The 14,636-nt window shown below is 41.7% G+C and overlaps 1 protein-coding gene across 1 annotated transcript; it reads left to right on the top strand.

Moving 5' to 3' along the window:
- The first annotated feature begins 2,323 nt into the window (after positions 1-2,323).
- On the top strand, positions 2,324-14,155 carry tnfsf14 (TNF superfamily member 14). The gene is made up of 4 exons (XM_057346332.1): positions 2,324-2,970; positions 9,550-9,589; positions 9,727-9,804; positions 11,125-14,155. Exons 1-4 carry the CDS (start codon positions 2,767-2,769, stop codon positions 11,511-11,513), a joined length of 711 nt encoding a protein of 236 aa, XP_057202315.1. The 5' UTR covers positions 2,324-2,766; the 3' UTR covers positions 11,514-14,155.
- The last annotated feature ends 481 nt before the right edge of the window (positions 14,156-14,636 follow it).

The following is a 14,636-nucleotide window of genomic DNA, read 5'->3' as shown; positions in this document are numbered from 1 at the left end:
TGTTTTTAATTAAATTAATTTGATTTATTAATAATTCATAATGGGGTAACGCTTAGGAAAAGTAAAAAATATTAATATTAACCTATTTTTGTGGATTGACTATGTAATACTGGTATGTAAATGTAGTATTAGCCTACCATAGTTTTTCTACACTTTCACTAAATTAATTGTAAGAATATTCTTACTGTAGTTACTGTAGGAAGACCATAGTAAATTTGTCATTACTGTATTTTATTACTACAAATACTATAGTCCATTGTTAAAAGTGTCTTAAGGGTCAATTTTTCGAAATTGAGATTTTTACATAAACTGAAAGCTCAATAAATAGGCTTTCCATTGATATATGGTTTGTTAGGATCAGACGATATTTGGCTGAGATACAACTATTTAAAACTCTGGAGAAAATCGTCTTTAAAGTTGACCATCAGAGGCGCTGTAGCAGGCCGTTGCTAAGAAGAAACAGGTTTGTTTTAACACTCTCTATTCGCTTTTTGTTGTAATGATGTTGTGGAGAGTAGATGAAGCCGAAAGCAGAAATTCTAAGCTTTAAATACATACCAAACTTGAGTGGGTAATTCTCAAAGAGCGGGCAGAAGCCAGTGAAGTTTGTAGTGTGTTTCCCGCCATTTTTGGTAGTGATTTTGCTGCATCCACTCACAAAAATAAAGTTTTGATATATTTACGGTAGGAAATTTACAAAATATCTTCATGTAAATATCTTTACTTAATATCCTGATGATTTTTGGCATAAAAGAAAAAACGATCATTTTGACCCATTCAATGTATTTTTGGCTATTACTTCAAATGTTTGCATGCTACTTAAGACTGTATGGTTTTGTTGTCCAAATAATGTCACAAATAATGTTAAACTATGCTTTGTAAATCTGTGCAGGCCTATTGTAACCCAGTTATTGTACAACCTTTATAATGTAAGATCTCGGTTTGCTTATCTTCATATCAGATAAACATGACCTCACAGACAGGGGCTCATGTTTATGTGTGAAAAAATAGGGCATCTCAATAAAGGAAGAATGAGTGTTCTGCTTTGTCATATCTCTGTGCCACTTGCATATTGTTGGAGTGTTTTATGTTTATATTGCAAGACATGTAAGCTCCACTATTTGTTCATTGCTCTAGGGAAATATTTGCAGCGAATGTCCCTAAAATACCTGCTTTTTAGGGTCATCAAGGATATTGCCTGTCATTCTGTCTGACATTTCTAAGTTTGTCAGGATGTGTTGAGTCACTGTTTTTATATTGCCAGAATGTCCCCAGCTCTTATTAAAAACAGTCAGTTCAGATTCCAGACAAGAGAAAATAGTGTTCAGCTTTAGGCTACTTTTAAGTTCATTTTATTAAGTAGGCTATATGTAAGTAAAGTTTAAGTATATTTTAAATCAACTTTATCAAGTATGTATACTAATATCAATGTACATACTTGCAAGTATACTATTTAAATACTACTTGGGACTACATTTTACATTTAGGCATTTGGTAGACACTTTTATCCGAAGCGACTTACATTGCAACATACTATACATTAGTTTCAATTAGTTTTTAAGTATGTGCAATTCTTGGGATTGAACCCATAACCTTGGCGTTGCTAGCATCATGTTCTTACCACTGAGTTACAGGAAGACATTTGGGAGGGACCCCCTATAAGATGTAAAAAACAGACTTAGGGTCTTTCAGATTTTTTTTCAATAAATTTAAATTAATGACACTTCTAAATTTTGTGCAGACAAGATACTGTTGCGAATGAATTATTTTTGAATTTTTGAATGAATTACATCTAGTTATAGGCAACTTGTCATGTGCCCCATGGGGTGGGGACCCATAAGACATGATTTAATTCGAGCACTGCCTTTAAGTATACTTTTTAGTGTAACAGTCGTAAACATCAAGTTTGCAACTAGTTTACGACTTAAGCTCTTTATGTACTCTAATTTAAACAGAAAAAAGTACTGTAATAAGTATTTAATAGGCTACTTAATCACATGAGTAAACACAACTACAAGCCAAGTACATTTAGAATGCTTACTCATTTTTACTCATTCATTATACTACTGGCAAAATTGAATTAACTAAGATACTGTTTTTCTGTTTTCTAATAATGTCGACAGGTTTGTGAGTTAAGTTTAGGTGAAACTATCAATAGTTTGACTAGTAGTTATGAGAGCAAAGGGCGTCTATGAGATGTTTTGTGAATATAGCGCATCAGATCTTGTATGGCTGTATATGTGCTGCTGTGTATGAGGGGAAGTGGTGACTGAGAGGTGATACAGAGGAAGGTGTGAATCGGTGGGCTCATTGCACGGCCATAAATACTTTATGCTGTTCTTTCTACTTCTGTGTCTAACTTTTTAACGTCCTCTTCTTCCATCTCTATTTAATTCCACTTAACCTACTCAAAACCTAATCTGAACGGTTGTCTTGCTCTGACCGTGGAAGATAGACCTGCTCTTTTAATAACTCTCTCTCTCTTCTGGAAAGTGAATAAATACTCTCTACATCTTTATCGACGTTTCTCCAACGGGCTCCTGTCCCAGCAGCTTGTGAGATGGACTGAGAGTTTCTTCTCTTCTCCTCGCAGACATTTCACCTGATCCGCCCACCTGAGTGCTTTATGAGTGATGGTTATCTCTCACTCTTAGAGTGGGTCTCGCTGTCACTGTGCTTGTGCAGCCGGGCTTCTCACGCTGCGAGACAGCATCTTCTCCTCTGGATGTTGAGTTCTCAACTCATCACATCTAAGACGGCATAAAAATGGTTCACGGTGGTGTTAACTTTCCCTCTGTATTCGTTGTGGACAGCAATGCGAGACCCCCTCCGCTGCCCCCCAAACCGGGTCGTAGGCAGAGGAGAGAGGTGGTCCAGACACTGCTGGTGATTCTGGTGTTTGTAGCTCTGTTTGGCATGGCAGTGGAGGCCTGTTTCATCTATTACCTTTACACATCCAACGGAAAGCCTGTAAGTATCATTCAGTCCAACTTCAGTCCCATTCTTGTGGCTCGGTATAAATACTTTGCCTGCAATGTTTGTTTGCTTGCTTATTTCCGGTCTGTGATAAGCTTTTTTTTAAAATGTGAAATTGATGCCTTTCTCATGAAGAACCGTAAGAAATTAAGCTTTTGTAAACTGGGTGTGGACCACCTCAGGGTTTGCAAGCAAAAAAAGTGAAATGAGTGTAATAACACAAGAAAATAATTTATTGAATTGAAAGAAGTGTTGGATTTTGAAGAAAACCTTTGCTATTAAATTATGAGACAAACACATATTCTGCACTATTTAAGGTCACAAATAAAATGTAAGCACATTTTTTGCACATATCCCATCACCAAAGCATCAGGTTTTACGTTAAAGGCGTGTTTTTAAAGCAAGAGGCCAACATACGAAATCAATTCAGTTCGATTTAGTTTCTCAACTTGTTGCTGATAATATGTGTGGTGTAAATGACAAAATAATCATGAAAGCATGTGCACTACCATTGAATTGTAAAGTACATTATATGAATACATACTCAGATGTAGGTTCGTGCACGGCCCCTCCCTTTGCAAAAAGTTTGCAGAAGTATATCTGGACTCAACCTGCTAATGCGGAAACCACATGGGTCTCCTGTGGTCACCTAACCTAAAACAATTACCAGAAACAAGGTTTAGCCAACATGCTACAGAGTACTCTCATAAACCAGATAACGCAAACTAACAAACGAGTCTGAATGCTAACAGTATTATTATTTTGTAATACACGGCTCGTTGGAATGCTTGATTTTGATTGGCTAATTGCGACATTTGCAGGTTCGTTATTCCCAGATAACAACCTCTCAAAACTAATAACACACGGTAACCCGGATGCAGCAAATCATTTTTTTTTCTGACAAATTAAATATATATATATGTCTTTTAATAACATATATGACAATATATTTACAAATGATTAAACCAAATTGCCTGTTTGTGACATTTGAACGTCGTTTCTTACCCTAAAACCGAAAGTGAATGGCTTTTCCTCACGGAAGGTCAGCATTCGGTAAAAATGAGCTAATAAAATATTTCAAATTCACATTTCACAATTCTTTTCTCATGTGGCAATTACTCGCTTCGCGTCGGGTCCTGATCACAATGTCGGGCTTATTTCTGCGATAACAACCGGCTGCCTGTACATTATCCCTTACTTAATGATATGTAGGGTTTCACTAACTATGTGCTAACATTTAAATAACTGGTTGAAAATAATACCCTGTAGTGTTTGGTTTCAAGCTGTTTTAACGATTAGTAGTGTGCTATAGTTAGGACTTAGTTAAATGCTGACATTTAAGAACTTTTTACAAACATGCATCACAAAAAACATTACTGTTGAGACAAAAAAATGAATCTAATATTTTAAGATATGGGATTGCAAGTTCCTCTTCAGTCGGTCTCTCGACGTTGTGTTGAGAGACTGGATTCCCATGGATGTCACTCCGCCAGTTTCGGCTCGCGGACCATCCGTGCCCAGGCATGCTCACCTGGCTCGTCCCCGATGGGCAGCGGTGTACCGTCCCATAGCGGGCAGACTCGACAACGGGATGGGGACGAACTTTCTGTCATAACGTCAGACAGCTACCTCCTGGCCGAGCCCAAGAAGAGGCGACACAGAGATGACGGCCGTGCATTCCCGGACGGCCACGAGCATCGGGTTGCAGTGGCCCCGCCCTCCCCGGAATGCTCGCTGACCTGGATGTGCATGATGAGCTCACAGAGACGTGGGATATGCCGCTTGCGGATCGTTCCCGTTTGACGGGCTCAGGAGCTGTTACTTCCCTGGACGGTGGGGCAGCTAAGGGATATGTCGACGTCTCCCAGGTGGAATGTGCAGTCGTGGTGCACCGTGGACGCTGCCACTTGGAGGGGTCGACCAAGGTTCCCTTCCATGGCATGTAAGCTCTTTGACACTCGTGTCGAAGACTTACGATGCTGTGGGTTAAACTGCCTCCGCCCTCCACGCTATGGTGGTCCATCAGGTTCATAATGCTATGGTGACCAATTGAGTCATAAGCCAAAGCGTTAAGATCTGGTTGATGGGAAGACCGACCCGGCTGCGCACCGGCCTCGTGCGACGAAGGTCATGGCGGGTGCTCTGGGTCGGACGGCATCCACGATAGTGGTCCAAGGAAGACATCTGTGGCTCGACCTTGCATAGTGATGCTCAGAAGGCGAGCCTTCTAGACATGCCCATCTCGCAAGCGGGGCTGTGTGGTGACACTGTGGAGGTTCTCCGTGGTGAAGAAGCAGACTGCTCCGCCGTGACCCGGCCACCTATCGGTCATCGAGGTCCCGAGCGCAGCCTGCCCCACAGCAGCCCGCCCCCCCTGTGGTGGCCCCTCTGGTACTGGGGCCCTCCAAGCAACGGCCCGCCAGAGATGCAGAGCCCTGCAGGAGAGGGCTTCTACCCCGTTGGGAACCTGCCTGGGAGACAGAGCAGGCCTGATGGGATGAGCCAGGGGGATTGAGAGTAACAGCGGGCACAACCCCCCTGACCAGGTCATCGCCGGCGGGTCGAAGCGGGATGCCACCTGCCACGTCCCTCACCCAAGCCGGGCCCTTTTTAGAGCCGGGCGCCCACTCTCTCTCAAAAGAGCTTCTCTCTCTCCGGGCTTCCCCGCAGCACTCTCGACACGACGGTGTGCTGGGCGACACGACTTATCGCTGCCTTCCACAATCTCCACTTGACGTTGCGTTGGCCGGCGGTAACATCAGGCAGGAAAATCAGCAGAGCCGTCAACCTCCCCGGGGTTCCGCCCTGTGCAAGGTGACCGCTCTGTCAGCCACCGAACCACTCTCGGGTTGATGCAGATACGACCGCTTTAGCACTGGCTTCAGAGTCGTGTTCCTTGGAGGGCGTGGCACACCGGCACCAGGCGCATTACGGTGACGCCTCAGTGCCTTCGCACCCTCCCCCCTTGGTCAGATCTGGCTTTCTCCGACCGGGGATTCCACTCGGGCAGGTACGAAGCGCTTAGTGATTACGAAAGACGCCTCCCTGCAGGGGTCGGGTGCCGTGTGCAGCGGGCACGCAGTATCGGGGCAGTGGACGGGTCCCCGGCTGCGGTAGCACATCAACTGCCTAGAGTTGTTGGCTGTCCTTTTGGCACTGAGGAGGTTCCAACCCCTCATGCAGGACAAACACGTGCTGGTCCGGTCAGACAGCATGACTGCCTTGGCGTACATCAATCCAGGGCAGCATACGCTCACAGCAGTTGTCACAACTCGCCCGACGCCTCCTCCTCTGGAGTCAGCAGGTGATCCCAACCCATCCCGGGCAACCTGAACCAGACAGCCGATGCACTCTCTCGTCAGGGGACGCCCCGCAGAGAATGGCGACTCCATCCCCGTGCAGTCCGGCTCATATGGGAGCAGTTTAGCCATGCGCAGGTGGATCTGTTTTCCTCCCCGGAGTCCACCCATTGCCTGCTTTGGTGCTCCCTGACCCAGGGACCCCTCGGCACAGATGCCTTAGCACACAGCTGGCCGCAGGACAAGCGGAAGTACGGCCTCCCCCCAGTGAGCCTCCTTGCACAGGTCCTGTGCAAGGTCAGGGAAGAGGGACATCAAGTACTGCTAGTTGCGCCTTACTGGCCCAACCAGACTTGGTTTTCAGACCTGGTGGCTCTGACGACAGTGCCCCCCTGGCCGATTCCCCTGACGAAGGACCTTCTGTCGCAGAGGAAGGGCACGGTGTGGCACCCCAAGCCAGGCCTCTGGAATATCCATGTCTGGCCCCTGGACGGGACAAGGAGACCTTGAGTGGCTTGCTGCCGGTGGTCAGAGAGACCGTCCTGCAGGCTAGAGCCCCCGCCACTAGGCGTTTATACGCTTATAAGTGGCGTCTCTTCTCTTCCTGGTGTTCTTCCCATGGGGAGAACCCACAAAGTTGCCCGATCGGGTCAGCGTTGGCCTTCCTACAAGAGAGACTCGAGAGCAACCTCTCCCCATCCACGATGAAAGTGTATGTAGCCGCTCTTGCCGTTCTTCTTGATCTCATGAAGGGTAAGTCTCTCGGCCAACATGACCTTGTCACCAGGTTCCTTAGGGGCGCGAGAAGGGTGAGTCCACCTCGACCGCTTTCCGTACCCTCTTGGGACTTTAATGTGGTTTTAAAGGGCCTTGGTACGGCCCCTTTCGAGCCCCTCAGAGATGCCAGTCTTTCTCATATAACGATGAAGATAGCACTCTTGCTGGCGCTCACTTCTATCAAGAGGGTGGGGGACCTCCAGGCATTCTCTGTGTCCGATGGGTGCCTAGAATTTGGGCCTGGTAGTTCTCACGTTATCCTGAGACCCCAGCCTGGTTATGTGCCCAAGGTTCCCACCACTCCCTTCCGGGACCAGGTGGTGAACCTGCAGGTGCTCCCCTATGGGGAGGAAGACCCAACCTCCAACGTGTTGTGTCCAGTACATGCACTGCGTACACGAAGCTCTGAGCAGCTCTTTGTCTGCTATGGGGGACAGCACCAGGGGAGGGCTGTCTCCAAACAGAGATTAGCACACTGGATTGTGGATGCCAAGTGGATGGCATACCAGTCCCAAGATCGCCTGTGCCCGCTTGTCAGTGAGAGCCCACTCCTCTCGGGGTATGGCCTCTTCGTGGGCACTGGCTCAGGGCGCCTCTCTGGCAGACATATGTAGTGCTGTGGGTTGGGCTACGCGCAGTACCTTCGCAAGGTTTTACAACCTCCGCATGGAACCAGTGTCCGCCCTGTGTCTTACACATAAGGCCGGCAACTGGTTTGGCCGTATGCCTGCGAAAGCGCCTTCTCCCCTCTCCAGGCGAGTCTAGTGCCCTATCTTAGCCTCCCTACTTCCCCCCTTAGGGCGAAGTATAGGCATTCCATCCATCACTAAGCATTGGCATTATGGTAACAGACCGGGCGGAGCGGTCTGGTGGAACCAAGTCCAGTACTGGTAGAGTCGCCCCTGCTCAGGTGGACCCCTATACTAGGACTGTTGCCCTATACGTAGTGACTCCCCTGCAGGGTCGTCCCGTATGTTGAATTCCTCACTCCTGGTTCCCCTGTGATCTGTGACCTCCCCTCCGGTGGATTACTCCACCTGGGTTCTGTCCCCCCATTCGGGCTGGGGACTGGTGTGCGTGTGCCATTCGCCAAAGCCCATTGGCGTTTTAAATTCCTCTCGGAGATGATAGGTTCTCAAGATCAAACCCCAGTCTGTCTCTCAAAACAACGTCTCGTTCCCTCCATCAGGGAACGGAGGTTACAGTCGTATCCGAGACGTTCACTGTAAAAAAAATACAGTAAAAAACAGAAATTTTCTGGCAGCTGGGGTGCATGTTTTTTTGTACATTTGCGGTTTCTTTCTGTAATTTTAAGTTTTTTGAAAAATACACTAAAAATCTTTAAAAAACAGTAAAATTTTGAACAGGTTTTTTTACAATATATGTGGAAAATCTGCAAAAAAAATCTGTACAATTCAGTTTTTTCTACAGTGTTGTTTTCTGTAAAGACAAGTCAAACATGCATTTTAGGGACTAGGCATAAGTCCAAAAATAATAGCTTATTTACATAGTACCCTATTTCATCAATTTATCTAGCCGTCCCAAAAAGTGTTTATTAACATGAGCATACAGTGATACAAAAAATATTTTCCAACCTCAAGTCCACAGTCTCATGGTGATAAGAAATCCCACCACAGGGGGATGAACCTTCCTTATATTCAGATTATTGGCCAACCAGTAATGTAGGCTTGTCAGTGGCCGAACAATACTCACAATCCTAAATAGCATTACAAAATACTAATAGCTTTTGTTTTTACTGGCAACCTGACCCAAAACATTGCATATACTTAATAAATATAATGAAATAAATACAATTTGTGACAAATCTGAAGGTCAGTGGAAAAATGGCCAAATAACATCCTCATACCATATTATTCATAATTCAATATTTTTCTACTTTAATTTACTTATGTTTTGTAAAATATTACTTATTTTACACTTACTTTGTGTGTCAGTGTATAAACCTAATAGTCAAAACACTATAGGGATGTGGTCAGAAAAACTTTGTATCACATCACTTCCTCAAATACAATGTCAGAAAGATCAAAGCATTGCGTTTAAAGGGGAAATGTTAGCAGATAACACAACCCATTCGCTACAGGACAAAGAAAAGGCTGCGTTTTCTAAGAAAATGTATACAACTCATTCATTATTATGGTGATAATTGTTCTTAACTGAAATGTCACATGATATGATGCTACAGTAAAAAGGCATACATGCAATTGAAGCTCATAATACATTTGCCAAAGAAAAGAACTACAATGTAATCACAGGTTTTAAGCTGTAGTTAGCCCAAGACAGTATTCTTGCCATTCACGTGTTTGCCAGACTCTTTTAAACTGACTTCAAGTGGATTCAAAGTAAATGTTTTAGAAGTAGGCCTATACTATGCGTTCTCTGGAAACCAAACCCATGAAAACGAGCCACACAAATTCCCCCAAAGCAATCATTAAGTTAAAGACACACAAACTTACAATGTTATTCTTCTCTTCTGCAGGCCCCTTCAAGTGATCCACAGACTGCAATGAGTAAACAAGGTAAAGATTTCACCAAAAGATTTTCATTCTTTAAGTTTGCTGTGAATAACATCTTTAATCAATGAGTTGTTTATTCTACAAAATCCCAATCAGACTGCATTAAAACTGTTGTCATGTGTTTTATTGGCATATGAAAGATAAAGAACATAAGGTGCCCCCCAAACAAAAACCAAGTGGAGCCATGAACCCATCGAAACCAATGGCACAGCTGACAAGTGAGTTCTGAGCTGTTTCTATTCCCTGTGTGTTTGGTTTTAATTGCAATGGATGTCAAACTACAATAAACCAAATGGGATTATGGGAATGATTGAGCCTTACTGATGACGCCATGGGGGGACATACGACAGAAAAGTTTGGGAACACTTGATCACACCCATGTATGCTTCACTCACATGCTTATTTCTCACTCATCGACACACACACACAAAATGGTGCTATATAGCAGCACTAATGGTCCGTGGCTCATAATCATATGAGAACCACTTTTAGTGCTATATAGAACCATATATTGCTTCAGAGGTTCTTTGGGGTGACGAGGTGCTATATAGAAACGTTTCTGTATAAAGAACCTGTTAAGCCCTTGTATGGTTCTTCAGCGGTTCTATATAGCACCTCAGTCATCCCAAAGAACCGCTGAAGAACCTGTGATGAACAACTGCAGCACCAAGATATGGTTTTATATAGCACTAAAAGTGGTTCCCCTATGATTACGAGCAGTGTTGGGTGTAACTAGTTACTAAGTAATTAGTCGCTGTAATTTAATTTCTTTTCCCTTGAAAAATTAGGTAAAGTAAGGATTACTCTTATTTTTTGTAATTTAATTACAGTTACTTCTGATGTAATTAAACTAAATACTTTGTGTAATATATGTGTGTGCAATAGTGGAATTGACATCCAAATTCAAAGTCTAACTTTAAAATCCAAGCTTTAATGTATAATTCTCACATTTGTAATACTTTGGTCAGTTAATAAGAGTACTTTATGTAGTTTTATACTGTATTATTTATTTGAATGAGTTGAAAGAGCCGTTTCATGTCTATCCTTGAATCACTTAACTAATCAAGGTTGATGTAGGATATAGAAAGTCATTAGTAATTAGTAATTAAATACTTTTGGAGAGAGTAATTTTTATAGTTATCTAATTACACTATTGAATATGTAATTAGTAACTAGTAATTAATTACTTTTTCAGAGTAACTTACCCAACACTGATTACAAGCCAAGAACCACTTTTAATGCTATATAGCACTGTTTTTTTTTAGAGTGCATTAAACAAACAAGAAAATAAATCAAGTGAAATATTCACCAAAAAAAACTTGATGTATTCTTATAAAATGTATATTTTTAGATTAGTTTATATTTAGTGGTTTTGTCATTGTGGTACATGCACATAGCCAATGAAATGCATTCTATAGATGTATATCAGCATCAGACTTTTCAATTCAAAGGTTTTTAAGATTAACGAAGCAATCATTTGATCAAGTGTGTCCAAACTTGTGTACAGTATAACGCTCACACTTTTCTCTCCCGTGTAGCTGGTCATACTGGAATAGGAATCATGCTGTGGAACATAAGCCAGGAATCTATCCTGTACCGTATAAAACACAAGGAGAAAGAAGGCAAACTCATCATACAGCAGGATGGATACTATTCCATTTACTCCAAGATCCACTTTGAGGAGACCAGCATTTTCTTTACCCACTCTGTGGCCCGGACATCACCTCGCTACGCAGGAGGAGAGATGCTGCTTCTTCAGTCCAGCAGACTGCATCCTAAACCCACGAGGACAGGAATCCAGGACAACAGCTATCTCAGCGGAGTGTTTAATCTCTTCAAAGGTGATGCGGTTTTTGTCAGGGTGAAAGGTTGTAAACCTGTGTTTTCAAATTCAGCTGAGAACTACTTCGGAGTGTACATGGTTTAAATGACTTCTGCTAACATACAGAAAATGTGCAGAATCCGTGCAGAGGCGGATTTGACGAAAAATGACAAGTGCATGTTTTATTTAATGAACATGCAATATATATTTTTTGTCAAGTTTTACACAGAGAAATGGTTACAGAAATCAAAACTTTGTCAATGAAAATAGCATTTTATAAGAAATACCAGCAATACAGCTCATTGCTAGGCAATTATTAGAAGTACATATATTTTAATATAAAAAAAACATGTCAGTTTGATCTTAAAGTCCCCGTGAACCGGAAGTTGCAATCATTTGTACTTCCATATTCTGATGCATTTCCAAGTAAAACAGAATTTTCATGCTTTCATCTTTCTCTGCAATTTGATTGGATGTATAAAAACAGCCATTGCGTTTTAAAATGTTACTGGCTGCAGACTGACAGTTGAAGGGGAGGAGTTAACGGATGCTCCGCCCAAGCCGTCTAACAGGAAGGAAGTGCATTTTCAGATTTTAACTAAAGATTATGAGGGCACACGAATTAAAAAAAGAGAATGACCCACATTTTTAAACTATTTACAATAAACGCTGTGATATTTCATGAAAAAATATGCATTGTAATATTTTATTTCACTGGGACTTTAATGTCAGATTCTTTGTGAATGTAATGTATGTTTTGTATTGATGATGGGGCACTTTAATGTTTTATTGCAGACAACAGTAACTGTAGCTCATAAGGGAAAATTCACATGTGAAAGGACTTTTACACTGAACACAGTAGCAATATATATTAGAAAATTTCAAATTATTGTAGTAACATTAAAAGAAAAAAAAAGAATATGATGCCTTTAAAAAGATTTACATATGACATCCGGACTCTTGGATGGAATTTTAATTTCTTTAAAAAAAAAAAGCTTCTGCAGAATACTGCAGTATGAGTTTTACTGTTTTCTTTGTAATAAACAGACTTTGTAATGAAAAATAAAAATATTCAGTTACATTTATAAAGATATGTTTGCAGTGGCTGTTCAACCCTGTTACATTCAAAGTGTTTTATATAAAATGTTATGGAGGTCGGTGCAAAACTAGGTTTTAAAAACCACAACTAGAACATTTCATTGCATCATCTATCCACACTGACAGATATTAGAAAATAATCCATGATAATGTCATACTGTATTTGTGATTCAAAACATGAAAATACTGTTTATTTGGTATTTTGCACATGTATTTTTACTATTTAAAATTGTGCCTATTGTCTATTTAATTAAACTCAATGTAATTTTCCTAAGGTATTTCTCATATGTATCTTACATTTGTTGTAAGAGTCATGTGTTTATGTTGATCATCTTGTCTGTGCATCACCAACATAAATCCCTTGTATATTTACAGGAGTAGTTCACTCAACACATGACCATCCTGTCATCATACTGTATATTCATCCTTGTGTCATTGCTGATCAGTATGATTTTTTTCTAGAGATAATTGGTATCAGTTGATAAAAGCAATTTTGGTAAAAGCGGTTATCGGCCGATAGGTTAAAAACAGCCGATGATCGGGGCTGTCAATCAAAAGAGGACAGGAAAATGCAAAGAATTTGTGCTCTGTATATAGAAAATGTTAAGAAACATCACCAGTTTGATGTTCAATGATAAGAGTCATTATATGAATTAATGACATTCAAGTTAGGAATAATCGTATCGCTGCATCTCAATTTTTTCCCTCTGTGAAATACACAAGGAGAATTTTGGAAAAAGCTTTTCTAAACAATGACAGTTTATAGTGGTCACGACTGTCACGCTCCCCATGACTTTTGTGCTGTTTTTCAGCTTAGCGAAACTAACTAAAATGTAAAAAGATGTCGCTAGTAACCTCAAAGTCCGTTGACGGTAGTCGTTACACTCGGTGGCCATGTTTGCAACACCTCTGGACAGTTATTATACAACAGTCCTATCTCCTTGAATGGTGGAAAGCAGATATTTCTAAGTTCACGATAAAACACAGCTATGACGATTCTGTGTATCGCTGCGCAGCACCCTTAGCAACCGTGCTTAGCAACATAAACAAAACATTCTGTTGCTGTTTACAGCCGATCAGGGACTATTTTGATTCTTGCTTTTACTTCATGAAGTTGCATTGATACATAGTTTTTCGCTTTATTCTCTTTATTGTGTGTTAACCGTTTTCTAACAGCAATAATGTACTCGAGGCTAGTGCTTTATTGTGAATAAATCACAGCTGAGGGGGTTGCAGGAACTCCAAAAAGAGTTGGTTTTCACACGCGCATAACCAAAACATTTTATGGTTTCCGAAGTTTGATTTTTGTCCTTTTGTTGGATAGAAAACTTAGCGTCAAGATCATTAAAAATATTATTTTAAGCAATGACTGTTTGTTAATATTCTGTTGAAAAAACATGTTTTGACGCGTGGTAGCTGGTTTAAGCCGGTCCCAGGTTGTTTAGGACCAGCACATGACCAGCTTAAACCAGCTCAAACCATCTTAAACCAGCTACCATGCGTCGAAACCTGACCAGCATACGCTGTTTTTTTCAACAGGGAATATTTCCTAATCACTTTATGTTAATTGTGCATTTCTTAAACGAATGGTTTGGATAAACTGTTGTTTGTTTAATTTGACGCATTCTCAAATCAAAATAAAGCTATTAAACACCTCAGTGTGCTCCAAGTCATTGTGCTGACATGTCATGTTTTCATTTACTCATTTGAGCGGATCATCTGCAGTTCTGCGGTTTGACCTTCTTTACATTCACGGTGACTTTAACGGGTGAACATTGCACGGTTTTGATTTATCATTATCATTTTTTCAATGCGCATTTTTCTCTGACTCACGTTATCCTCCGATCTTCTTGATGAGAAGATGTGTGAGTCACTTGTCTTTGTAACCTGTGTGAATGCGTGGGAGGACATGCGCCACTACAAACATCTTAACAACTTACATCAGCTAAACTCAACATCACTTTGATTTTTTCCTCCTCCCATTGCACGCACAGATGCTCGTATGCCAGCTTTTATCAGGCCATGTGTTCCTCAAGCAGAAACGCTGGGTTTATTTTGTGCGTTATTCTGAGAAGCTGGTCTTTGTGAACTCCCACATGCGTGTGCATTCTTACCAGAGCTGTTGTATGT

Source organism: Triplophysa rosa, linkage group LG11 (genome assembly GCF_024868665.1).
Source record: "Triplophysa rosa linkage group LG11, Trosa_1v2, whole genome shotgun sequence".
In the NCBI taxonomy this organism is placed as follows: domain Eukaryota; kingdom Metazoa; phylum Chordata; class Actinopteri; order Cypriniformes; family Nemacheilidae; genus Triplophysa; species Triplophysa rosa.
Note: the sequence above shows the minus strand (reverse complement) of the source record. Positions and strands in the feature narration are given on the sequence as shown.

Bases quoted from the DNA above. Each gene is read 5' to 3' on its own strand.
- tnfsf14 (XM_057346332.1), top strand. From the start codon at position 2,767: ATGGTTCACGGTGGTGTTAACTTTCCCTCTGTATTCGTTGTGGACAGC. The intron at 9,590-9,726 runs GTAAAGATTTCA...GGCATATGAAAG, and splicing joins GACTGCAATGAGTAAACAAG to ATAAAGAACATAAGGTGCCC. The intron at 9,805-11,124 runs GTGAGTTCTGAG...TCTCCCGTGTAG, and splicing joins ACCAATGGCACAGCTGACAA to CTGGTCATACTGGAATAGGA.